At 41.8% G+C, this 20,283-nt stretch overlaps 2 protein-coding genes across 10 annotated transcripts in view; one reads left to right on the forward strand and one right to left on the reverse strand.

The window, feature by feature from the left end:
- VWA2 (von Willebrand factor A domain containing 2) overlaps nt 1-10,706 on the forward strand; it is a 33,790-nt gene extending 23,084 nt beyond the window's left edge. For 5 of the 7 annotated variants that reach the window (XM_081192893.1, XM_081192896.1, XM_081192895.1 and 2 more), the window contains exons 10-15: nt 1,136-1,191; nt 1,896-2,003; nt 3,731-4,309; nt 5,636-6,187; nt 7,513-7,635; nt 8,791-10,706. In XM_081192893.1, coding sequence (XP_081049019.1) covers nt 1,136-1,191; nt 1,896-2,003; nt 3,731-4,309; nt 5,636-6,187; nt 7,513-7,635; nt 8,791-8,918 — 1,546 coding nt within the window. In that variant the 3' untranslated portion in view covers nt 8,919-10,706. The remainder of the gene's footprint in view (nt 1-1,135; nt 1,192-1,895; nt 2,004-3,730; nt 4,310-5,635; nt 6,188-7,512; nt 7,636-8,790) is intronic. The other 2 variants (XR_014007840.1, XR_014007841.1) reach the window with 2 other exon arrangements.
- Nucleotides 10,707-11,388: 682 nt separating this feature from the next.
- AFAP1L2 (actin filament associated protein 1 like 2) overlaps nt 11,389-20,283 on the reverse strand; it is a 91,276-nt gene continuing 82,381 nt past the window's right edge. For 2 of the 3 annotated variants that reach the window (XM_081192884.1, XM_081192886.1), the window contains 8 exons: nt 18,487-18,632; nt 17,646-17,760; nt 17,140-17,379; nt 16,718-16,886; nt 16,350-16,514; nt 15,904-16,097; nt 14,840-14,962; nt 11,389-14,680 (listed from right to left, as the gene is read on the reverse strand). In XM_081192884.1, coding sequence (XP_081049010.1) covers nt 14,654-14,680; nt 14,840-14,962; nt 15,904-16,097; nt 16,350-16,514; nt 16,718-16,886; nt 17,140-17,379; nt 17,646-17,760; nt 18,487-18,632 — 1,179 coding nt within the window. In that variant the 3' untranslated portion in view covers nt 11,389-14,653. The remainder of the gene's footprint in view (nt 14,681-14,839; nt 14,963-15,903; nt 16,098-16,349; nt 16,515-16,717; nt 16,887-17,139; nt 17,380-17,645; nt 17,761-18,486; nt 18,633-20,283) is intronic. The other variant, XM_081192885.1, reaches the window with a different exon arrangement.

Raw genomic sequence — 20,283 nt, forward strand, 5'->3', positions numbered from 1 at the left:
TCTCACAGCTGGCCCTAGTACGCAACTGAGGCCTCTCCGGATGTTTTTCATGCCTCTTGGTTGGAAGAAACACTTCTTCTCTTGTCTTGCTCCTTTGACAGTGCTATAAGATCATCCCTGATATGGGGCGAAGGCTCAATCACTGGCAGGAAATAGCCTCTGCTCATATTGCAGCCAATGTGAAGCCCAAAGCCTGCAAACACAGGCCTATATTGTCAGCTCGGGGGCAGCAGGTCCAACAAGAAAATTCCCTGCATGCTGAGTTGAGGATATATCCTAAAATTATGCAAGATAAGTAATGTCAAATGCCTGTAAAAGGAAGTAGTTGCATGCTCAAATCTTTGTAAGAAGGGCTTGTACCCCTAAGTGAAATATTTGAGAAAGGACTTGGAAAGAAAAACAGATCTTTGTGCCTTTTGTAGTTTTGTTTTGTTTCTGTATATAAAGAGGTTTTAAAAGATGTAGTATTTCCTTTCAGCTGCTCCCCCCCCCATCCCCCACTTGTTTCCTCTATGAGAAATCTACCTTGGGGACTAGCTAGGGATGGTGGGAGGAAGCAGGCTTGTGATAGCACACACACATATCTTGATTGACGCAGCGTGGGAAGTAAAGAAATAAAATAGCTTTGAAAAGAGCAAATTTTTATGAGCCGACCAACAGAATTCTGAAGTTGGAATGTCTTACGTAGTACGTAGATTTATGTAAATGAAGGGCATACTTTAAAGATGTACTTCTCGGGGGTTACAGCAAATGTGTGTGTATGGGGGTCAGAGCCAGTGATTATGCAGCTAGACATTGTTGGACTCCAGATCCCATCGTCCCTGTCTACTGGCCTTGCTGACTGGGACAGATGGGAGTTGGAGTCCAGCATCTCAAGGGCACCACATTGGTTACCCCTGGTGTAAGTAAGCATAAGAGGGTGGTGTGGAGTTTAGAAACATCAGTGGTGAAATCTCTGCTGCCGTGTTGTTTTTTTTGCTTTTCCATGGGCTTTATTTTTGCAAAGCTTTCTGACTAGGCGTGCATAAGATTGTGTATTTAATACATTAACCGAACTGAAAGTTGTCAACTTCTATTTCATAGACTAAAGTTTATCCCAATCTCACTTTTTTATATACTGGCTTTTCTAATTAAGCTGGAGGAACACCTTCATCAAGTATCCTTCTAGATGCTACCGTACCACATGCCCAGGTAAGATACGGTCTTCTGAAACGTTTCAAAATGAAAAATAATGAGGTATTAATTTAATACCTGGACTTGTCTTGACTAATTTCCGCAAAACAAGTCATGGTGTAAGAATGTAAGATAAAGAGAAAAATAGAGACGAGGAACTGAGAAAGAAACAGTTGACTAAGTATACACCCCGACCCTGCATTGAGGATGAAGGAAGTCAAATAGAAATGAATAAGAACTGAATTAGGGATGTATCTGTAACATCTGCTTTGCATTTGTAGTTGTAGTATCTTTTTGTTAGTTTGTTTTGTGAGTGTTGTCTGTGTTGGTGTCAGTATAATAAATCAATAAAAAAAAGGAAAGGGAAAGGGAAAAAATGGGGTAAAATAAGGTGGTGCCTCAATTAATAGACATTCTGTTTGCCAACAAAGGGAAACAGGAGAAGCCTGGTTTATAAGAAGAGTGTCAAATGAAGACCCTTTTACTGTGTTCCAGAGTCTATTTTGCTTTTCTAAAAGGCAAGATATGCTCTCGCTAGACACAGAAAAGGGATCTTGGGGTTAAATACTCTGCTTAGATGCCGTGTGAACCGTGCCTGAGTTTTCCTAGAGCTCAGTCTTGTTTACAACTTAACAACAAGAAGAAAGGCTCTATAATCATTGATTAAGAAATTAAATGGGTACCCTTGTCTTTCTCCTTCCTGGTTGTTGTTGTTTTTTTAGATCCTTGTGGTTCTCATCCTTGCCAGAATGGAGGCACATGCATTCAGCAGGGATTAGAAGGATACCACTGTGTCTGCCCAGTTGGCTTTGGAGGAGATGCTAATTGCGGTATGCCTTTTCATCTTAGGCACCAGTGCTTTGAGGTTGCTGTTTTTTAATGTGTCATGAACATCACTCAGTTTCCTGTAACAGTTCTGGTGGTTGTTATTTGTGTTTTATAACAGGGAAGAGGAGAAAAGGATAAGGGTTAAGAGACTCGATTTACAAAACAAAACATTAAATGTTTCAGAGGAAGGGGTTTTTTTTTTTTGGTACTGCTTGTTTCTGGTGACTGGGACATGGGGCTCATCCAGATTTCCTTTTGCGCCACGTTTCTAGGCACAGGTCTGAGCTTTAAAGCTATGGATCTGAGCAATTTTATTTTATTTTTGCCCCTGCGGTTCCTCAGGAAAACATGTGTTTTACAACTGAATAAGAGCAAACAGCAAATGGGTTTTGTGTGGATTGCCATTTGCTCCAATTCAGCAGTAAAATGCAGGTTTTCCAGGCGAAAGCAGCGGGACAAAAAAATAACTGCTTGGACACAGAGCTTTAAAGTCCAGACTTGTGCCTAGAAATACGGCACAAAAAGAAGTCTATATGAGCCCACGGTGAAAGCTGTAAGCTTAATCACATTCACTGGGAAATAGGTCCCATTGAGGTTAATGGGAATTACTTCCATGTTAGTGTATTTAGGAAAAGGATCTGAAGGTTCTTGATGACAATTTCAGGACATTCAGGCTGCAGTTAATTATTTGTTTTTTTAATCTCTCTCTCTCTCTCTCTCTCTCTCTCTCTCTCTCTCTCTCTCACACACACACACACACACACACACACACACACACAATTTGCTTGCAAGAAAACCTCAAAGTGGTTTAAAACATTAAAATTATCAGTTAAAAACAAATCTTTATAAATTGTTAAAAAAATAATTACAATCAATGCAACGCTAAAAAACAGATTAAAACATGTTTATATGTCTGGATTGGCTTGCCTAAACAAAAATGTTTTTAGCAGTCACCGAAAAGAGTACCGTGAAGGCGCCTGCCTGGTGTGAATTATAAGCCAGTCTTCCTGGAAACAAGCCCAATTACACTCACTGGAACGTATTTCTGAGCAGACATGTATAAGATAGTGCTGTTAGCTTTGCTTTATGTCTTTGCAGCCAACCTGTCGTTGCTGCTTATTTCTCCACACCCAAAGAGTTGGCATTTCTGCAAAAGGCAGCAAACATCAAATAATTGGGGAGGCTGTTAAAAGGAAGCGCAGCATTCAAAATCACAGGCTGCTCTTGAATTGGCTCTATGCATAGAGTATTGTTACGGAGAGCAAGTGTTATTTTTGCTAGGAATTTCTATGAAGACATGGATCAAGCAATTCATGTCTGGTTGCATATCTTAAGCTGGATCTAAGACACTTCAAAAAAAAGTTTCAGGAAAATGCATTGTGAACCTCATAATGGGAAATCACATTGGCGAAAGACAGTGCCATCTGGTGTCACAACACTTTTAAAACTAATGTAGCTGAGTCCTTAGTGGCTCTTCGTTTGTTAATTGGTTCTGCAGATTCTGCTTATACTGAGATTGGGAGCAAGGCTCAGGATTCTGCACTCTCTCTACTGTGGATAGATCCTACCCTGGCCTGGGGTGAATGTTATTGTAATTAAAAGTTGGCTAGCCTAAATTATCATAGCTTACTGATTTCAACAGGCTACTCTAGACTCTCCATTAGAAACTTGTTACATTTTTATTTGGACTTCTTAACCCTTTCTTAATACTTTTAAACAAAATTTCCAGCACCCAAGCTGAGTCTAGAATGCAGCGTAGACCTTCTTTTCCTGGTGGACAGTTCATCCAGTACCACCCTTGAAGGCTTCTTGCGCTATAAAGCTTTCCTGAAGAGGTTTCTCCAAGCCGTGTGGAGTAGAGAGAGCCCAGGGAATGTGGGTGTGGCCCAGTACAGCAACGATGTCAAAATGGCCGTCGGCATTGGAGGCCACCAAGATGCTCTCAGTCTGGTGAAGGCTGTTGATTCCATGCAGTTCAGTGGAGGAAGCACCTTGACTGGCAAAGCTTTGCGGTACGTTACACAGCATGGCTTTAAGAGCGGCCCAGTCTTTGCTGATACACCCGATGACCTCCCACGTGTGGTCGTCTTGCTCACGGATTCAAATGCTCAGGATTCGGTGGCAGAGGCAGCTAAGTACAGCAGAGGCCAAGATGTCTTCCTCATTGGAATTGGCAGCGAATCTTTGAAAGCAGAGCTGGATAATATTACAGGGAATCCAAAGTGGACACTGATCTACTCATCCCCACAAGATCTATTCAACAAGATTCCTGAACTACAAAGAAAAATATGCAGCATAGACAGCCAAGGTAAGGGTTCTAGGTAAGAAAGCATTATCATTTGGTATCTCAGCATCTACTATTGGCTGTCAGGTCCTGCTATCTACATACTTGCTATCCAGAAATTCACTTATCTGCACTTAAAGAATTCTGCCCAAACCTCACTATATGCTCCACAGGTTCACTTATTCGAACAGCCAATTTCCTTACTCGGTTTGGGTTTTTTGTTTGTGATTTGCTGGTCATCATCCCAGCAGCTATGAGTCCGAGGCCAGGAAAAAATCTGACAAAACTATGAAAAGAGTGGACAGATTGCACATTGGAAGTGTTTCCATAGGAAATAATAGAAATTGTGGACTTGTTATGTGACCACTTGCCTAACAAACAATTTCCTGGGAACACATTGTGTCCATAAATCAGTACCTGCATGTATGACTTAAAGAGGCACTGGTATATTCTGATACATACTTGAAGATGTATGATGGAAAATGGGAACAAAGGCATCACTTCTCAACAGTTAATCAAGTCTAGTTGCCTGCAATCAAAATGGATCTGATATTTACTAAGCCATCTCAGAGGCTTAGCTGAGCTTTTCTTCAGAACGAATTCTGAGAAGGTGGTGCTAGTGAATGCTTCCATGGCCTCTTGCTGATCACAGGGAATTGATTCAGATCTTTATCTATACCTTCTAAGATGGTGAAACGTCTATAGTGTTTCTAAACAAATTATGAGTTAACTATTTAGAACAGGCATCCCCAAACTCAGCCCTCCAGATGTTTTGGGATTACAGTTCCCATCGTCCCTGACTACTGGTCCTGTTAGCTAGGGATGCTGGGAGTTTTAATCCCAAAACATCTGGTGGGCCGAGTTTAGGGATGCCTGATTTAGAAGATTGTTTTAGTTTGACTGAGCTATTTAGAAATGAACTAAATGTTGGGTTTATTTTGATTTAATTTGTTACATTTTTCTCCCTCCCTTCCTTCAGTGGCTTCAGGCTGGCATACATTTTAATTCTAACAACTGCCCTGTGAGGTAGGTTAGACTGAGAGGTGGTTGGTGGCCCAAGCTCACCTTGGTGAGTCTCAGAACCAAGCAGGAACTTGAATGTGATCCAATATTCTAGCACTGGCTTTGCCTCACCTTACTGCTTGCTCAGTGCCATTTAATTTTTAATTCAAAAGAAATCTGCTGTTCTAAGACTCCTGCCTTTCTAAATTTAGCCCAAACTAATGTCAACATGACCTTATGCAATTACCATTTCCTTTCATTTGACTGTGTTTTAGATGCCTTCCAGCTATTCAGACTATTAAGCCATGTTCTCAGAAGCTTAATGCTGCTCCTTCCTTCCTTCCTTAGGCTGCCCATCTCAGTCTATGGACTTGGTATTTGCTTTGGACTCTTCGGCTTCTGTTGGAAGGAATAACTTTGTGCATCTGAAAACCTTTGTCAGCAGCCTCTCTCTCCAGTTTGACATCAATCGGGATGTGACTCAGGTAGGCCTTGTTGTCTTTGGGAAAAGGCCTCACACCACATTTGGGCTGGACACATACGTGACCAGCTCAGATCTCCATGAAGCCATCAGTCAAGCTCCCTTTGTAGGTGGTTCTGCCTCGGTTGGCAGCTCCTTGCTCCATATTTATGACGATCTCATGACTGTCCAAAAAGGAGCAAGGCCTGGTGTGAAGAAGATTGTGGTGGTGATCACAAGTGGAGCTGGAGTGGAGGATGCCGTTGTCCCAGCTCAACAGCTACGTAATAATGACGTATCGCTACTGGTTATTGGGATGGAACAAGTTCAAGTGAGCTCATTGCTGAGGATTGCAGGTTCTCACAATAATCTCTTAAGGATTCCTTCCTATGAAGAACTAAAAAATAATGAAGAACTTATCCTTGAAAGAATATGTGATGGTAAGATGATTATTTTGACTTTATGGTTGTATCTGTATACAATGAATAGAATAAAACCACATTTCCTTATTAATACCTTCATTTTATTATTATTTCGGATAACCCTTTGCCCAGCGTAACCTGGAGCCAGACCTTCTTTCCCTGTATCTGCCCATAAACCAGGGGTTGCTAACCTGCAACCTTCCAGATGTTATTGGACTACAGCTCCCCGTATTCAATTTCTGATGGTTCAGGGTGATGGGAGTTGGAGTCTTAACATCTGGAAGGACTACAGGCTTGTCACTTCTATCATAATAAATCATATATTATTATTTTTTAGAATTCACATTTGTTTCTTGGCTTATCACCAATATCAAGTGTCCGAAGGGGCTGGCTAAATATCAATTTACAGTGAATTAGAAGTGCATTGTATATATATCAAGTACCAGTAAAGTACATTACTTGAAATATCAATGCAATAAAATTGCAGTGCTAGTTTGGACATTTCCAAACTTGAGCCATATTTAGTTCTTGAATTTGAAATGCCAATTGATTTCAGCGCTACCTTTTCTGATGTAAACATACTTCTGAGAAAAAGAAGAAAAGTAAGATCTATTCTTCAGCACTACCTATCAACCACATATGCCTAACCCCCCCCTTTCTTTGAAGTTGAAAAGAAGCCACATTAAACACTTCTTCCCCTTCGTGTTTAGTTTAAACCATCTTCAAATCAGTATTTGCCATGTGTCTGATGATCTGTTTCACCTTTTAAGCCATTGTTCATCCAAGATTAGTGTGTATTCTTAACACATCAAACAGGGATTGCTTGTGGTAAATGGCAAAAGGACTAGCTGGTCTTTCACGGGCTAGTGTGCTTTGTTTACAAAACAACTCAAGATGAAACTGAACTTGTAGTCTTTGAACAGCTGCAGCTTAGCCATTTATTTAATGATTGGTAAGGTGATGTACTGTCAGATCCTGTGTGTGAAGGAAGGGCATGTGATGGCACAAATGGGGACCAGGAACAGTCATTGTGAGTTGAGGAGGGTCTATAGAAAGTTCTGGAGCAGGACTCTGGCATCCCGGATTCCAACAAAAAAGTTTCAGCTGTGATTTTGGCTGTGTAAAATTTAAGTAATGCACTCAGTGTATAGCTTTGTCCTAGGTGTGAGACTTTCCCTCTTCTAAGGCTGTAAGGCATTTCTGCAATACCAGGAGATGTGTTCACTGATTTCCATCTCCACAGAACAACTGGGATGTTGCGGCATTAAGAAAGCTTTGATTTCTTTCTTTCTTCTTGTGCCTGCCAGTCAACATGATCTGTTGCTTTCTTTTGTCTTTTGCAGAGGCCAAGAAGCCAGCAAACCTCTGCAAACCCAACCCCTGCATGAATGATGGAGTTTGTGTTTCTGGAAATGGCAGCTACTGGTGTCGGTGCCAAGGTTGGGTAGGACCTCACTGTGAAAACAGTAAGCATCAAAGTACAGTAGCCAAAAGGCATTTAGGCCTCCTCCCTCATTTACATTTATTGCCCCCATCTGAAACAAATGATCCCTGAAGAATCTACTTGCTCCGTACCTTTGCCCCAGATAAAGTCAATTCATTTCCATTTAGATCACATTCCTAAAAGTATGCTGAAAAAGGGAGGGTGGGGAAATTAAATAAGCTTCGTAGTATCAAATTTTACGGTTGACTGGTAAATGTACTTTTGGCTTGTTCTCTTCACAAATACTAATCTTAAATGACTCACTGCAATCTTCTTAAACCCATATATTTCTTAGGTTTAATTGGCACACTCTTTCACTAAGATTTTGTTGGATCTTATTCCAAAAGAGTCAGCTTGTTACAGCAAAAGCAGAACAACCTAGCATGTAGTGCGCACTGTATTTATTTTGCTGAACAAGAGGCGCTCTGCATGTGCAATGCCTCTTTTCTGCATTGACCTATTTGGAAGGATCAGGAAGCATAGGTGGAGGCCTAAAATTGTCTTCCTAGGAGGTTGGCGCTTTGAGCATGTGCTTGTTGCTGCACAGATGACACCAGCCTCACAAAGCAGATCACATCCACCAGACAAGGTGCTCCTGGCATCCTTTAGGATGCTCGAGACCAAATACCAAAAGAGAAGAGTGCTCACATATTTGCTTGCACCCCCACATATCTTCATCTGTAAAACACCATCGTTTTCTAGGATTCATTTTTGATCTCATAACTTACCCCTTGCAGTATTCCCTGCATTGTATTACTAAATTGTCAGAAGCATGATAAATGGAACTTGATTGCTGAAGAAACCTTAATAATCAGTAGTGCAAACAAGACCTATCCTCAATGGAAAATATACTTGTGAAGGCTTTGGGTGTTGGGAGGACCCATAATATGGATAGTCTTAATGATGAAAGAGTTAACTGATATATAGCTGAAGTTGACCTTTTCAGTCCCTGCTAGGTTGTCAATGGACTAAATGAAGCAACTTCACTACACACCTACAGACTCATTTGTAGGCCTCATTTCAACATGTTGGAAAAATGAAAAGGCTTCATTTAAAATTCATGTTTCATTTTTGTATGTAGGAAAACCATATTTGACTGTTTGCTTTGGGAAACAATCATTCTTTATTTTTAATATAGGAATTCAGAGGGGTGACACTTCACAGATGCATCCAGCCGTGGTCCGTGCTCCACAAAACCAACGCGGCTGGCGACAGCTGTATCGATCTCGCAAGCATTCCAAAAGGCAAATTCCAGAGACTCACTGACTATCTTCAGCTACTGAAAACATTGTATGAAAGAACTGAAACACAGTCAACGTTTGCAAGCAATAATGCTGTTCCCCAAAGCACAGGAGTTTTGCACAGAATCACTTCCTGGTACGCCAAATGAGGTGACCAATATCTAGTTTGTGTTGATATTAGATATTTATTGTTGCTGTACTGACACTTTCACCATTTAAGGTCAGCATCTCTTCTGTATATGGTGAGTTCCATAGCTCTGAAGATTTCGGTTTCTGTACTGGATTGGACATTCTTGGGAAAGTTGGTACCATTTTAAAGTTCAGATCAAACCAGCAAAATGACTAAGGTTTGATTTATATTGTTTACGCACGCCTGAATTTCCCTGGCCATTGAGAAGTTCCAGGCATGCAGTGCTTACTTGGTTTTGGTTTCCTTGGGAAGGAGGTCACTGGAGGCTTATGCCTTCTTTTAATTATTTGAATTTATTTACAAATATGCAGGTTATAAAAAAATGATAGTTTAAGTTTAAGCCTTAAATTCTAATATATAGCCAAAGTCCACTGCTCCCCCATTGGATCTCCACAGCAAAGCCCCCTCCAAAGGCACTTGCCTTCTGTGTCTGACATCCCAACTCAGAATGAAGTCCTCACAGCTAAATTGCCATCTGCCCCTGGATTGAGGTGGAGGAATTGAGGGTGGCTCATTTTCTCCAATTAATTTTTCTAATCAATTTTCCAGCTTCCCAATCCACTGGCTGCAAGAATCCTTTTGCAATAAATTCTGTCAGTTTGACTAAGCAGTGTGCAGCTATTTAGAAAAACAGGCACCACCTCATCACTTTATTAGGAATGGCTTCCTTTGCAGAATGCAACCTGTGCTTGCAAAAGCAATCTGTTGGCTAGCTCTGGTTACTGGTTGTACATCACTTGTGGTACAACCAACACCCAGTACATGGTGCCATGCTCGATTCTTTTCTGTGTTGTCCTCTGTATGTTGTTTGTTTCTCTCTCTGCATCTTCTGTCTGTGGGAAGAAAACTTGTTAAATTGGGCCTGACAAGCATTTTGCAGTTCTAAAGCACCACATCAGCAGCTCACCTGTTGCAATATTTAATAAGCATCTGACTTTCTGCACCAGCTTCATTTAGTTATGCCATTCCATTGTGCAGTAACATACTGTGAAAAATAACTTGGGAAAATGCTGATGAGTAATAACAAGAGTTGCGTATGAGGTTAAGATGGGTATAAAGCTGTTTTGAACTGTTGAATCTACTGGATTGAGGGGTTTTTGTTATAACACCAAATCCATATCAGTTTTCTATTTATCTCGCTGAAGCAGTGCTCTTAGTTTTGGCAGTTGCAGCCCTACCACATTGTATCTGTGTTAAGGATATAAACATGTAAGGTTTCTGAAGTAGGTTTCGTTCTCTAGTGCAGGGGTAGCTTTCAGTTCTTGGAATGTATTTTTGTTTATCTGCAGATATTGGGACAGCTGAGCAGAGGGAATATAGACACAGCTGAGCTATTCAAACAAGGTACGAAGACAAGTTTCACCACTCTGCTCCCAGTGCCCCTGTATACGCCATTCCAACCTTCCTGCACTGTAGTGTTGTTTTGTGTTTTTATTACACCTTTTTAAAAAAATTTATGCAGTATGAGTAGACCCACTGAAATCAGCAGGCTAAAATCCATTTATTTCATTAGATCTACTCTAAGGGTGGGCATCCACCCATTTTGATTATATTGGCTCTCCTATTGAGGTAGATAGGAAAGTCAAAATGGTTGAAAATAAAGAGTAAATTTCAGAGTGCCAAGATTGCATCCATCACTAGCAAACCTATCTAAAATGATGAAACAGTAGGCACTCAAAAATATTTAGAACAAGGTGAAAATCTGAGGCAGCATCTGCATCCAGTTTTGCCCATCTTGGGAGTCATAAGACATTCCAGCGCTCAGCCTTCAGTTGCAACAGTTCCTTTTTCCCAGCATGTACAGCATCCAACACTGATTGCAAGGAGGCTTGATGTTTCTTCATAGCCGCAAATGGACACTAAAGTTTTTTTCTCTGCTGGAGTTTTGTAATCAGAAGAGTTTGTGCAATTTTCTCTTAACCAGAGGTCTGCAGTAGACTGCTCCCTTCCTAGGCTGCTTAATCAAGCTGGATGAGAAGTGTTTTTTTTTATCAAGGGAGAATTTCTGTTAAAAGATAAAGACTTGTATAGAAAGGCCCAGCAGCAGCAGCAGCTTCTACTTACTTTCCATTCTAAGAGGGCCCCCCGGTGGACAAAAGGGTGTTATTCCGCTCTCCTTTTTGAACTCCTAGAGAATATTTATTTTCATCAAATAGTGTTTTGGATTATGTTAATATACCCTCCTTGCCCACACAGCAGGAAGGTTTGGCTCTATCTGGGCTTGCAAAGTTTATAAATAGACACTGCTTGGTTTTCTCTCTCTTGTTTTTTCGACTATGTAATGATTTTTACACGCACGCTTAAATTATAGCCAACCTTTTTCTTTATTAAAAAAACTTTTCTAAAATAGCAATGGATTGAAAAAGACACATGTACAACAAATAGAAAGTATTATTTTTAGCTAGGAACACAGTAACAACTTCATTCTATGGTGAGTTAAATGAACGCTTTGGGTCTGAAACTGCCTGCTTTACATATTGACTTTTTGTGTCCCTGACCCCCCCACCACTATCAGCTACAGTGTTGAGGTGGAGGAAACACAGCACTGTGTGTCAGGATGAGATCTGTGGCACAGATGCTGGGGTGAAAGAGTCAATGGATACACCTCTGGCACCTTCCCCCTTGATGCTTCCAGTTTGTCAGGGCACCTGAGGACCAAAACTTTATTGGCCCCTCTGCCTCTTCCCTGCCCTTATTCCCCCCCCCCCATCTTAACACTTGCACCAGCAAAGAGAGACAAATGCAGTACAGACGCCACAAGACATTTAAAATGGCACAATTAATTCCTAGGGTCAATGTAGACCCATTACTTCAAGAACTGTGGATGCTACTTGTACGACAAATGGTAAAATACCTGTTGCTTTCAGAATGGTGGCACACATGGTGTAGCTCTTTCAGACGGGCCTGTAACCTGTGGATAGTGGATATGCTTGTACTGTGGTTTTAAAAAGCCTGGTTTTTTTAAAAAATACACGGCGATTACATTACACAGGTGGCTTTTTAGCTTAAATGATATATTTGTCTGCAAACTTAAGAAACTGTTCTCCCTTGATATGAAGTAACCCCTGGAGATTGTTTTCCCCTCAAAAAATGTATATTCACATCTAGGGTTTGTGCCCACCTTGTGGCCTTTCCAACTTATGCCCCAATGATCCAGCCAGCATTAAGTACTTCTAAGACTACAATCTTATGGATGCTGACCAGGTACAAGTCAATGGGGTATATATACTAAGAAAGCAAACGTGGTTAAACAGCAAATTCTTACTGATTGTCAGGGTACCTGCTTAGGCACATGCTTGACTCAAGCCATTTTGGCTGAATCTTGGAGCTAAAGGGGGGGGGGTGGAGGGAGAGAGATGGTTTACAAATTGCAGAAGACTGGTGTGGGATGAAAAATCCTGTGTGAATATTCCTTTCCACCCCACCACCTATTTCTGGAGCAAAATGAGAACTCCCAGTGAAGTAGTAGAGCAGGAGTCACTCAATGCCTAGAAGTCACAGCAGTTAATTAAATCAAAGTACACCAATTGCTGTACACTGCCCGGATGTTATCAGTATTTCCCCAGGGGCAAATATCACTTCTACTGCTGAGGGGGGAAAGCTGTTTTGCCATAATAAACTTGGTAGTTTGGGGAAAGATGTTTGGAGATCCTGCAGCGACTGACCAGCAGGAGTGCACATTTATTGCACAAGAAAATGTTCATCTGAAAAGGCCCTTGGATGGCGAGACTACAGAGCTCAAGCACCTGTGGTCTTTACAGCATTTAGTACTGTGTTAGCACAAACAATTTAATAAAAATTTCTTTCCTTTGTATACAGCTAGCTTTGAAAAATTATTCATGTTCAAGGTTAAAATTAAGGAACCTGACATTTTTGGCACAGAGTCCACACCTAACTCTGCCATATATACATCATTTAATCTCCTTGGGTTTGGGAAACACAGCTCAGTCAAGTTCTACCTTGGTCTAATTATACTTTTGTTTACAGAAAACAGAATGATAAGAATATGTTCAAGGGTAAAGGGGTGGAATTCCCCACTCTTCCAAATGTTTGGATGATTAAATTCACCATACTTGGGTAAACAAATTCTCCTTTGCTTTTGTGCACTTAAACTATTGTGCAGAATATAATGATGTGGCATCTGTTCCTACACGCTACTATTACGTATTATTAACCTGAAGCATTCCAGAGTAACTAAAGTGCATTCAAATCACCCCACACCATGCTTAATCACATTTTGGAAGCTAGGACAGAAGATTCCACCCCTTTATTCCTCAAATGACAGATGCAGTGGCTAAAGAATTACGTTAAATGACTTTCTGGCCCCAATCCACAAAGATTTAACTTCCCATCCACAGCCTCTAATCTATAGCATTTAGTGTAGATCCTTAGTCATAATGAGATATCTCTGCTACTTATGCCCACTGGAAAGCCCTTCTTAATCACAGGAGTTGTCTGTGGGTATTGGAATGTCTAGTCACCTGTGAACCCAGTGCATTGCTCTTGTGCCGACAACTGATAATAGCTCTTCTCAGTGCTATTTTTCTAGAAAAAGAGATGCCGGAACTCACCAAGAACGCCTCCCTTTGTTCTTTTATTGGCAATGGCACCCACCTGAGAGGTGCTGGAACTGAGTTCCGGCTGAAAAAAGCCCCGGCTCTCCTTGTACAAGCATTAAACATTGAAAATTAAGAAGCTGTAGCAGTGGTTGTCACCCACTGGGACTAGTTGGATGGGAGGCCAACAGTAGGTGGCACCAGAGCCAATGAAAGACATAGCCAACTAATTTTAAGTTTTGTCCCCATCCTCCTGAGTGCTACAAGGGCAGAACTGAGGGCAAGGAGGAGAATGTTCACAGCCAGTGCCAGTCTTGGACTGGTTGTGAGTAAGAAGGCAGGCAGGCGGGAGGGAACTGGCTAAGGGTTGGTGGGACACTGCCCCATTTGCCCTAACAAATGAGCCTCCACTGAGCTGTACTCGTTTTTTTGGTCAGGAATTCTTTGTGGAAAGTCAGGCTGCATTGTGTACAACAATAATAATACCTTTTAGCTGTGTCTCTTGGTCTCCCTGGCCAAAATTGTCTCCGTTGGTTGGAGCAGCTCTTCTCCAACAGAAAAGTCTGACACGGAGACTTGTATTTACTTAACCAGCTTTCAGGATTTTAGCTCAGGAAACTGAATTTACCTCTGTGATCCCCAGGCCCTGGTGTATCAGAAGAACATTAAACAAATCTGGCAAGAATTCAGTCCTTGCTGTTCTATTGCTAACAACAAATCCTGGATTGGACAACAGTAAAACACCAAAGTAGAAATACACAAAGGCATCATTATGTACATTGGCCAGGTTAGAAGCAAGGTTTCCACTTGGGTTAACTCTCTCAGCTGCACAGCACTCCTGTGCTAAAAAAGGAGCAAATTCCTTAGTCTGATGAAGCCTGGTCCATCCATTATTTCTTGGTGTACAGCTGGCCATGCTTTACCTCATCTAGACCATCCTGTACTTGCAAGAGAATCCTGTAGTCCACAAATGGCCACTTCTAATATTGAGTCCAACATTGGTGCTAGGATTTCCTAACTAGCACCTTTCTTCTCCCATTCCTGCAAAACAAAAATGGAAAAATAGGCCCCACTTGAAGGCTTATCCTTATCTTTATATATTTCTTTCCAAAACCCCAATAGTTTTAAATATGCCATAGGCCATGGGCAAATTATTATTCCCATAATAAGCACTGCAAGCATTCTTGCTACATGTCTTACCTTAGCTTTCTGTAGAACTGTTCCTTTCCCTGTGACCATGACAGATAAAGGCCGGTTTTTTAGTGCCATTGCTGAATTGACAGGCGAGTTTTCTGTGCCATTCAGAGGGTTGGCAACCTTCATCTGTGTTTATGGGGGAAAGATAATAGCTGTGGTCATACACAATTGTCTAAAATAGTTCATCAGGCACAGGTCAGAGAGCTCTTCTTGCCAAACATTAAAGATCTCATATTCCATAATCACAAAGCATCGGCAATAAAAGTGCTGTTTATTAATGGCTTATTAGATCTACCTCTGGGTGCCGTTTATTGACTTTATGCTTTTGGTTTTAATTATGTTGCTTTATCTGTTGTTATCAAGAACGGCCAATGAGGTGCTACATTTATAAGCCACCCTCCCAACTCCAGCACTGCTGCATACCAGAGGGCAGAGCAGTGGCAAGGTCAGAACTCCATGGGGTGCTCTGGCAAAGGCAATCTGGCGCACCCACCAAGGGCAACCCACACAGCCCTGACTGTGCTGACAATTGGCTCCACCCAAAGACTGTTGCAGGAAGTGGCAGTGACGAGAGGGGCTCGGCAGCCACTCCTGAGGGCAATGCATAAAACTCATAGCTATTGGCAATCTGTAAGTCTAGGTGTATTTCTCAAACTGAACAACGTTCCTCATCTGTGCTGTAATTGGATCTATGGCTCCATGACAATATGGCTCCTTGGGGTATCATGACTGAGGTATCAGTCAACCCCACATGCTATTTAGGCCTAGCTGTTGGGAGACCCAGGCATCCATATTGCTATTACCAGCCTCCAAGGGTGGTCATGTGAAATTCTGGCTAGGAAAATAGTGTGGGAGAAAAGCATTAAGCCCCTCCTTCCTCAGTGCTGCTATTTTGAGCCCCCGGCCCACCCACCAAATTGCCCTTTGAGCTTTAGAAATCACATCAAAAATGCAATCATGGATCTTCTGCATCAGGCGTACTTTGAACCAGCTGCTGGCTTCAGCTACTTCCCTTTGCTGAAAAAGACCCTGCTAACGGTGCTGATTATAAGCAGCCCCCTACGTACTTTAGGGCTTGCGTTCTCCAGGTGTGTGGTGTCCACCGCAGTGCCAAGTGTTACAGGCCCAGACTCTGCTTTCCGGAGATTCTCCTTCACCTCCATGAGGCTCAGCTCCAAGTCCACGCGCTGATCTTCTTTCCTTTTGCACTCCTCCTCTATTTCCTTCAGTTTTTGCTCCAGTGTGGGCAAAAGGCTCTTGTCTGCCGAGGAAAGAAGCACATGCAAGTGGAAATCTAACAGCAGACGGGCAGTGTGCATCCTTCCCCATTGCCTGTCTGTCTTCTCAGACGATGGTGGCAGGCAAGAGGGTGGCTGCTGAACTAGCCCTCCCCCCCCCCAAAGTGGAGGCTTTTCAGAGAAGATTACATGTCAATGGAGCACATGAGACCAAAACAATATGCCTCGTTCCACTGATCTATGAAAATGAAGTAGAAAGAGAGGCATTTGTTTACCTGTGCAGCTTATCAGCATCTCTTTCAGCTCCCTTCTGTCTTTCCGTAGTTGTGCCAGCTGAGAGCGGATTTCTTCTTTTTCCCTCTCCAAGCGATCTCTTTCTTCGGAGTATCGCTTCACTTCAGCCTCAGTCCTGTTCTTGCCGAGTTTGGTTTCTACAGCTGCTACAAATAAAAGATGAAGAAATTAGGCTCAGGGACAGAGACTGGAATTCCAAGAACCTTCCCTTAAAACCAGCAGCTAAATACACTGGCGCCATGTTTTCAACATGGGTTGGAAAGCTAACGATAGCAGGCACGGCCTCTACCATAAGTCTCCGTCATGAAGCTCTTGGGTAAAGAGAGATTACTGCAGACAGCAAACACACCTGAATTCACCGCCTTGGAGCGTTCCATTTTCTCTTCGGATGCAATCATAATTGTTGTGGTGTCCTTAATCTCAGGGCCACTCTGAGGAAAAGCAATTTGCTGCTGTTGTGCCTGAATTTTGATGGTTGTTGTTCGTGGTGGGAGCAGCTCATCAATGTCTTGAGTCCTCTGTTAGGGAAGTCGGATGAGAGAGAATGTTTCAGAGGTTAAGCGACACAGAAGGCTAGCAGAAGCTGGCTGTCCATTTAAGATCCCCGCAAGCTGCTCAATGCTAAGTTTTGTCTAGTTATATAATAAATAATAAAAATTAGAAAAATTAACTAGAGATGGTGGGGATTGAACCTGCGGTGATCTGCATGTGATACTCTACCACTGAGCTATGGCCCCTCCTTGATATCTCGGATTTGTTTTTGAGCATTACCGGGTCTGGCATCTCCAGTGATCTTCTACTCAAATCTGCTTCTTTATGCAATATGGAGGAGTCTCTCTCAGAGTCTGTTGAGCTCTTACTGGAAGCTCTTTGCAATGATGGAGAAACAGATGGGGAAAACTGGTCCTGCTTCTTGGTAGCACAATGAAGGAAGGATTTGACTGGCGTGAGGTCTAGATAGACTCTGTCCTGATCCCCCTCATCTTTGCCTTCATTTTGGGGCACTTCCTCCTGTCAAAGATAAAAAGCATCTTCTTAGAAGAGCGCCCGAGAAATGCCACTCTGTTTAGAACAAGAGAGGCCAGCATGAAATTCTTTAAACATTACCTACAGTTAAAGAACAGTACAGACCTGAAACAAGGCAAATTGCAGACACCTTGCAATTGGGATCACTTGTTATTTCTGGCATTATCAATATAAACTGCAGCCAATGGAAAACAAAATGGTCTCCCCCACCATCAACGTAAGCTGTAATTGCAACAAAACAAAACCCTCACCATTGTTGTTGCCTCTGGAACATCTACATCATCATAGAGCTCCTCTAGTCCCTCCTTCCCCTTTGGCAAGTTGTCAATGTAAGTGTTCGGCTCAGAGTACTTCCTCTGCATTAAGCTGGAAAAGATAGAAGCAGATGTGCTATCAAAAGAAGTAAAAGCTGCACGAGACGATGATGTGATATTAGCCTACGCTCCAATAAGACTTCCTAAAATGCCAGTTACTTTGGGTAGTAGTCAACTAACATTTACTCAGAGCAAATCCATTAATTTCAATGGGTCTACTCTGAGTAAAAGTTAGTTGATTGCCATCCACTGGATGTTGCAAGGCACCTATTGCTCCTGCCTACTATCTTGTCTCCAGCATCCACAGGTCTGCAATGTGAAGAAGCCACTAACCACAGTGCAACCTCCCCTTTTGTTTGAGACTGAATATGTTAAATGCCTGGAATATACTCATTCTCTAACACAGGACAATGCATAGGTTTCATCAAGCCATAAGCAACATTGTGTGTGTGTGTGCTGCATGTCTTAAACATTCAGCTAGGAGTTCAAAGAAAAGCAGAGATTTGCTAGACTGCACACAATTACCACATCAGAAAATAAGGAGAGCTAATCACCATCAATGCAATATTTCACAACAATATCATGAGTGGATACTTCATTTGAATGCAAACGTGGTGGGTATTTACATATCAGAACCCTTTCCTGCTTCTTTTCGCTAGCAATTGTAACCTCATCAAAATTGTTCATTACATACTTTTCGGATAAAAGCTACTTGTTTGGTAGGAACTACCATCAGAAGACAGGTCAGAATGTCAAATATGCTACCACAGAAACTTACAGTAATGAATTCTTTGCTGCACTGACGATGCAGGAGACTCTGTCAGCGTCAACATAATCATAGGTCAGCTCTTCAGGGTCTGTTTTTGAGCCAGATTCTGACAAAAGGAGACCAAGCCAGTGGCCCATTTCATCACAAGACTTGGCCTGTTAAACCACCAAAGAAAAAAACAATCATTAAGGATACAGGCCAAACTTACTACAAGAAGCCTAAGTTGCTTTCATCAGAGTAAGCAGAAATAATGGAAAGAAAAATCAATTTTAGGATGTGCCACCCTGGTCTCCTTGAGGAAGAAGAGCAGGATAGAAATGTGAGTAAATAAATAAAATTCCATGCATTGTAATATCTAAAAACATCTTCAACTGTCTTTAAAAAATTGATTGTGTGTGTGTGTATGCAAATACATATACAGTGGTGCCTCGCAAGACGAAATTAATTCGTTCCGCGAGTTTTTTCGTCTAGCGAATTTTTCGTCTTGCGAAGCACGGTGTCGGAAAAGTTTTGGAAAAGCTTCAAAAATCACCAAAAACCTCAAAAAAGGCTACCACACCGCGTTCTATGAGTTGTTCCTCGAAGTCAAGTCGCAACTGTATTAACGGTGTTAAGAAAAAGGAAACAAACTTGCAAGACGTTTTCATCTTGCGAAGCAAGCCCATAGGGAAATTCGTTTTGCGAAGCAGCTCAAAAACCGCAAAACCCTTTCGTCTAGCGAGTTTTTCGTCTTGCGAGGCATTAGTCTTGCGGGGCACCACTGTACACACACACACACACACACACACACACACACACAAAATTATAAACACACAAAGCCAGAAGAGGGCACCAGTTTACCTTCCTAAAGTTCCTCTACCAAATTGTCTCAGAAGCAATTATGATTAAAACTTTCATCGTGAATGGTGAAAGCACCCTGCAATCACCCTGAAAGACCCACGAAAAATTATTTATAACCTCCAGCTGGCCTTAACTAAAATGCTGAGTCTAACATGCACCTTAGCTTCACAAATGGAGATAATCTGAGTAACTTTTTGAAGCCTTCCTTATTTTGTTCCATCAACCTCAACAATCTTAAGTGCTAAACAAAACAACATCCAGAGCCTTTGGCAGTCGCTGGCAAGTGAGCCTGTTGTTGGTAGCAAGTATTCCTCCCACTACAAAATGCAGGAAATGTGTCACATTTCCCTTCTCCCACTCTAAGGGTGCTGATGTCAGAGAATCTAAGATTAGAGGTAAACAGAGAAGGAAAACAACTCTGATCCAAGTCAAGTGAAAGTTACGGATAGGAGTGGCTTGCTCTTTTTCCCCAAGGCAGCTTGTCGGCTGAGGTGACTGGAGGTAGCTCCAAGGAAGTTACGCTGTGTGTGTTTGTCTTCACCAGTCTTAAACTTATCTTTCGTTTCAGTGGTGAAAACCAACTACCCTTATCAACTGATACTGAATCCAGCTGGCTGCTTATTTCAGAAAACATTTCAGGTGTACAATATTCCAATCAGAGGGCGGGGATTCAGTATTCACTTACTGTTCTGACTAGTAACTGCTGCTTTCCTGCCTTGAGTTTTTCTTTGGATGAATAGACGTCTATTCATTTAATAAAAATAAGCTGCCTGGTTAGCTGTTTAACATCTTTTTGCATAGCATTTTGTTCAAACTGGCTGCATTCAGGTGTCACACTAAACCATGGTTAATGACAACATATACAAGCAGCCTGCAGTGAGCCTTGGTTTAGCATGACATGTGAAGTAGGTTATAATGCTGTAAGGAGAAGTGTTGAATGAAGTCTATAAGCAATTTACATGGTTT

This window comes from Podarcis bocagei (assembly GCF_964188305.1).
Source record: "Podarcis bocagei genome assembly, chromosome: 4".
Classification (NCBI taxonomy): domain Eukaryota; kingdom Metazoa; phylum Chordata; class Lepidosauria; order Squamata; family Lacertidae; genus Podarcis; species Podarcis bocagei.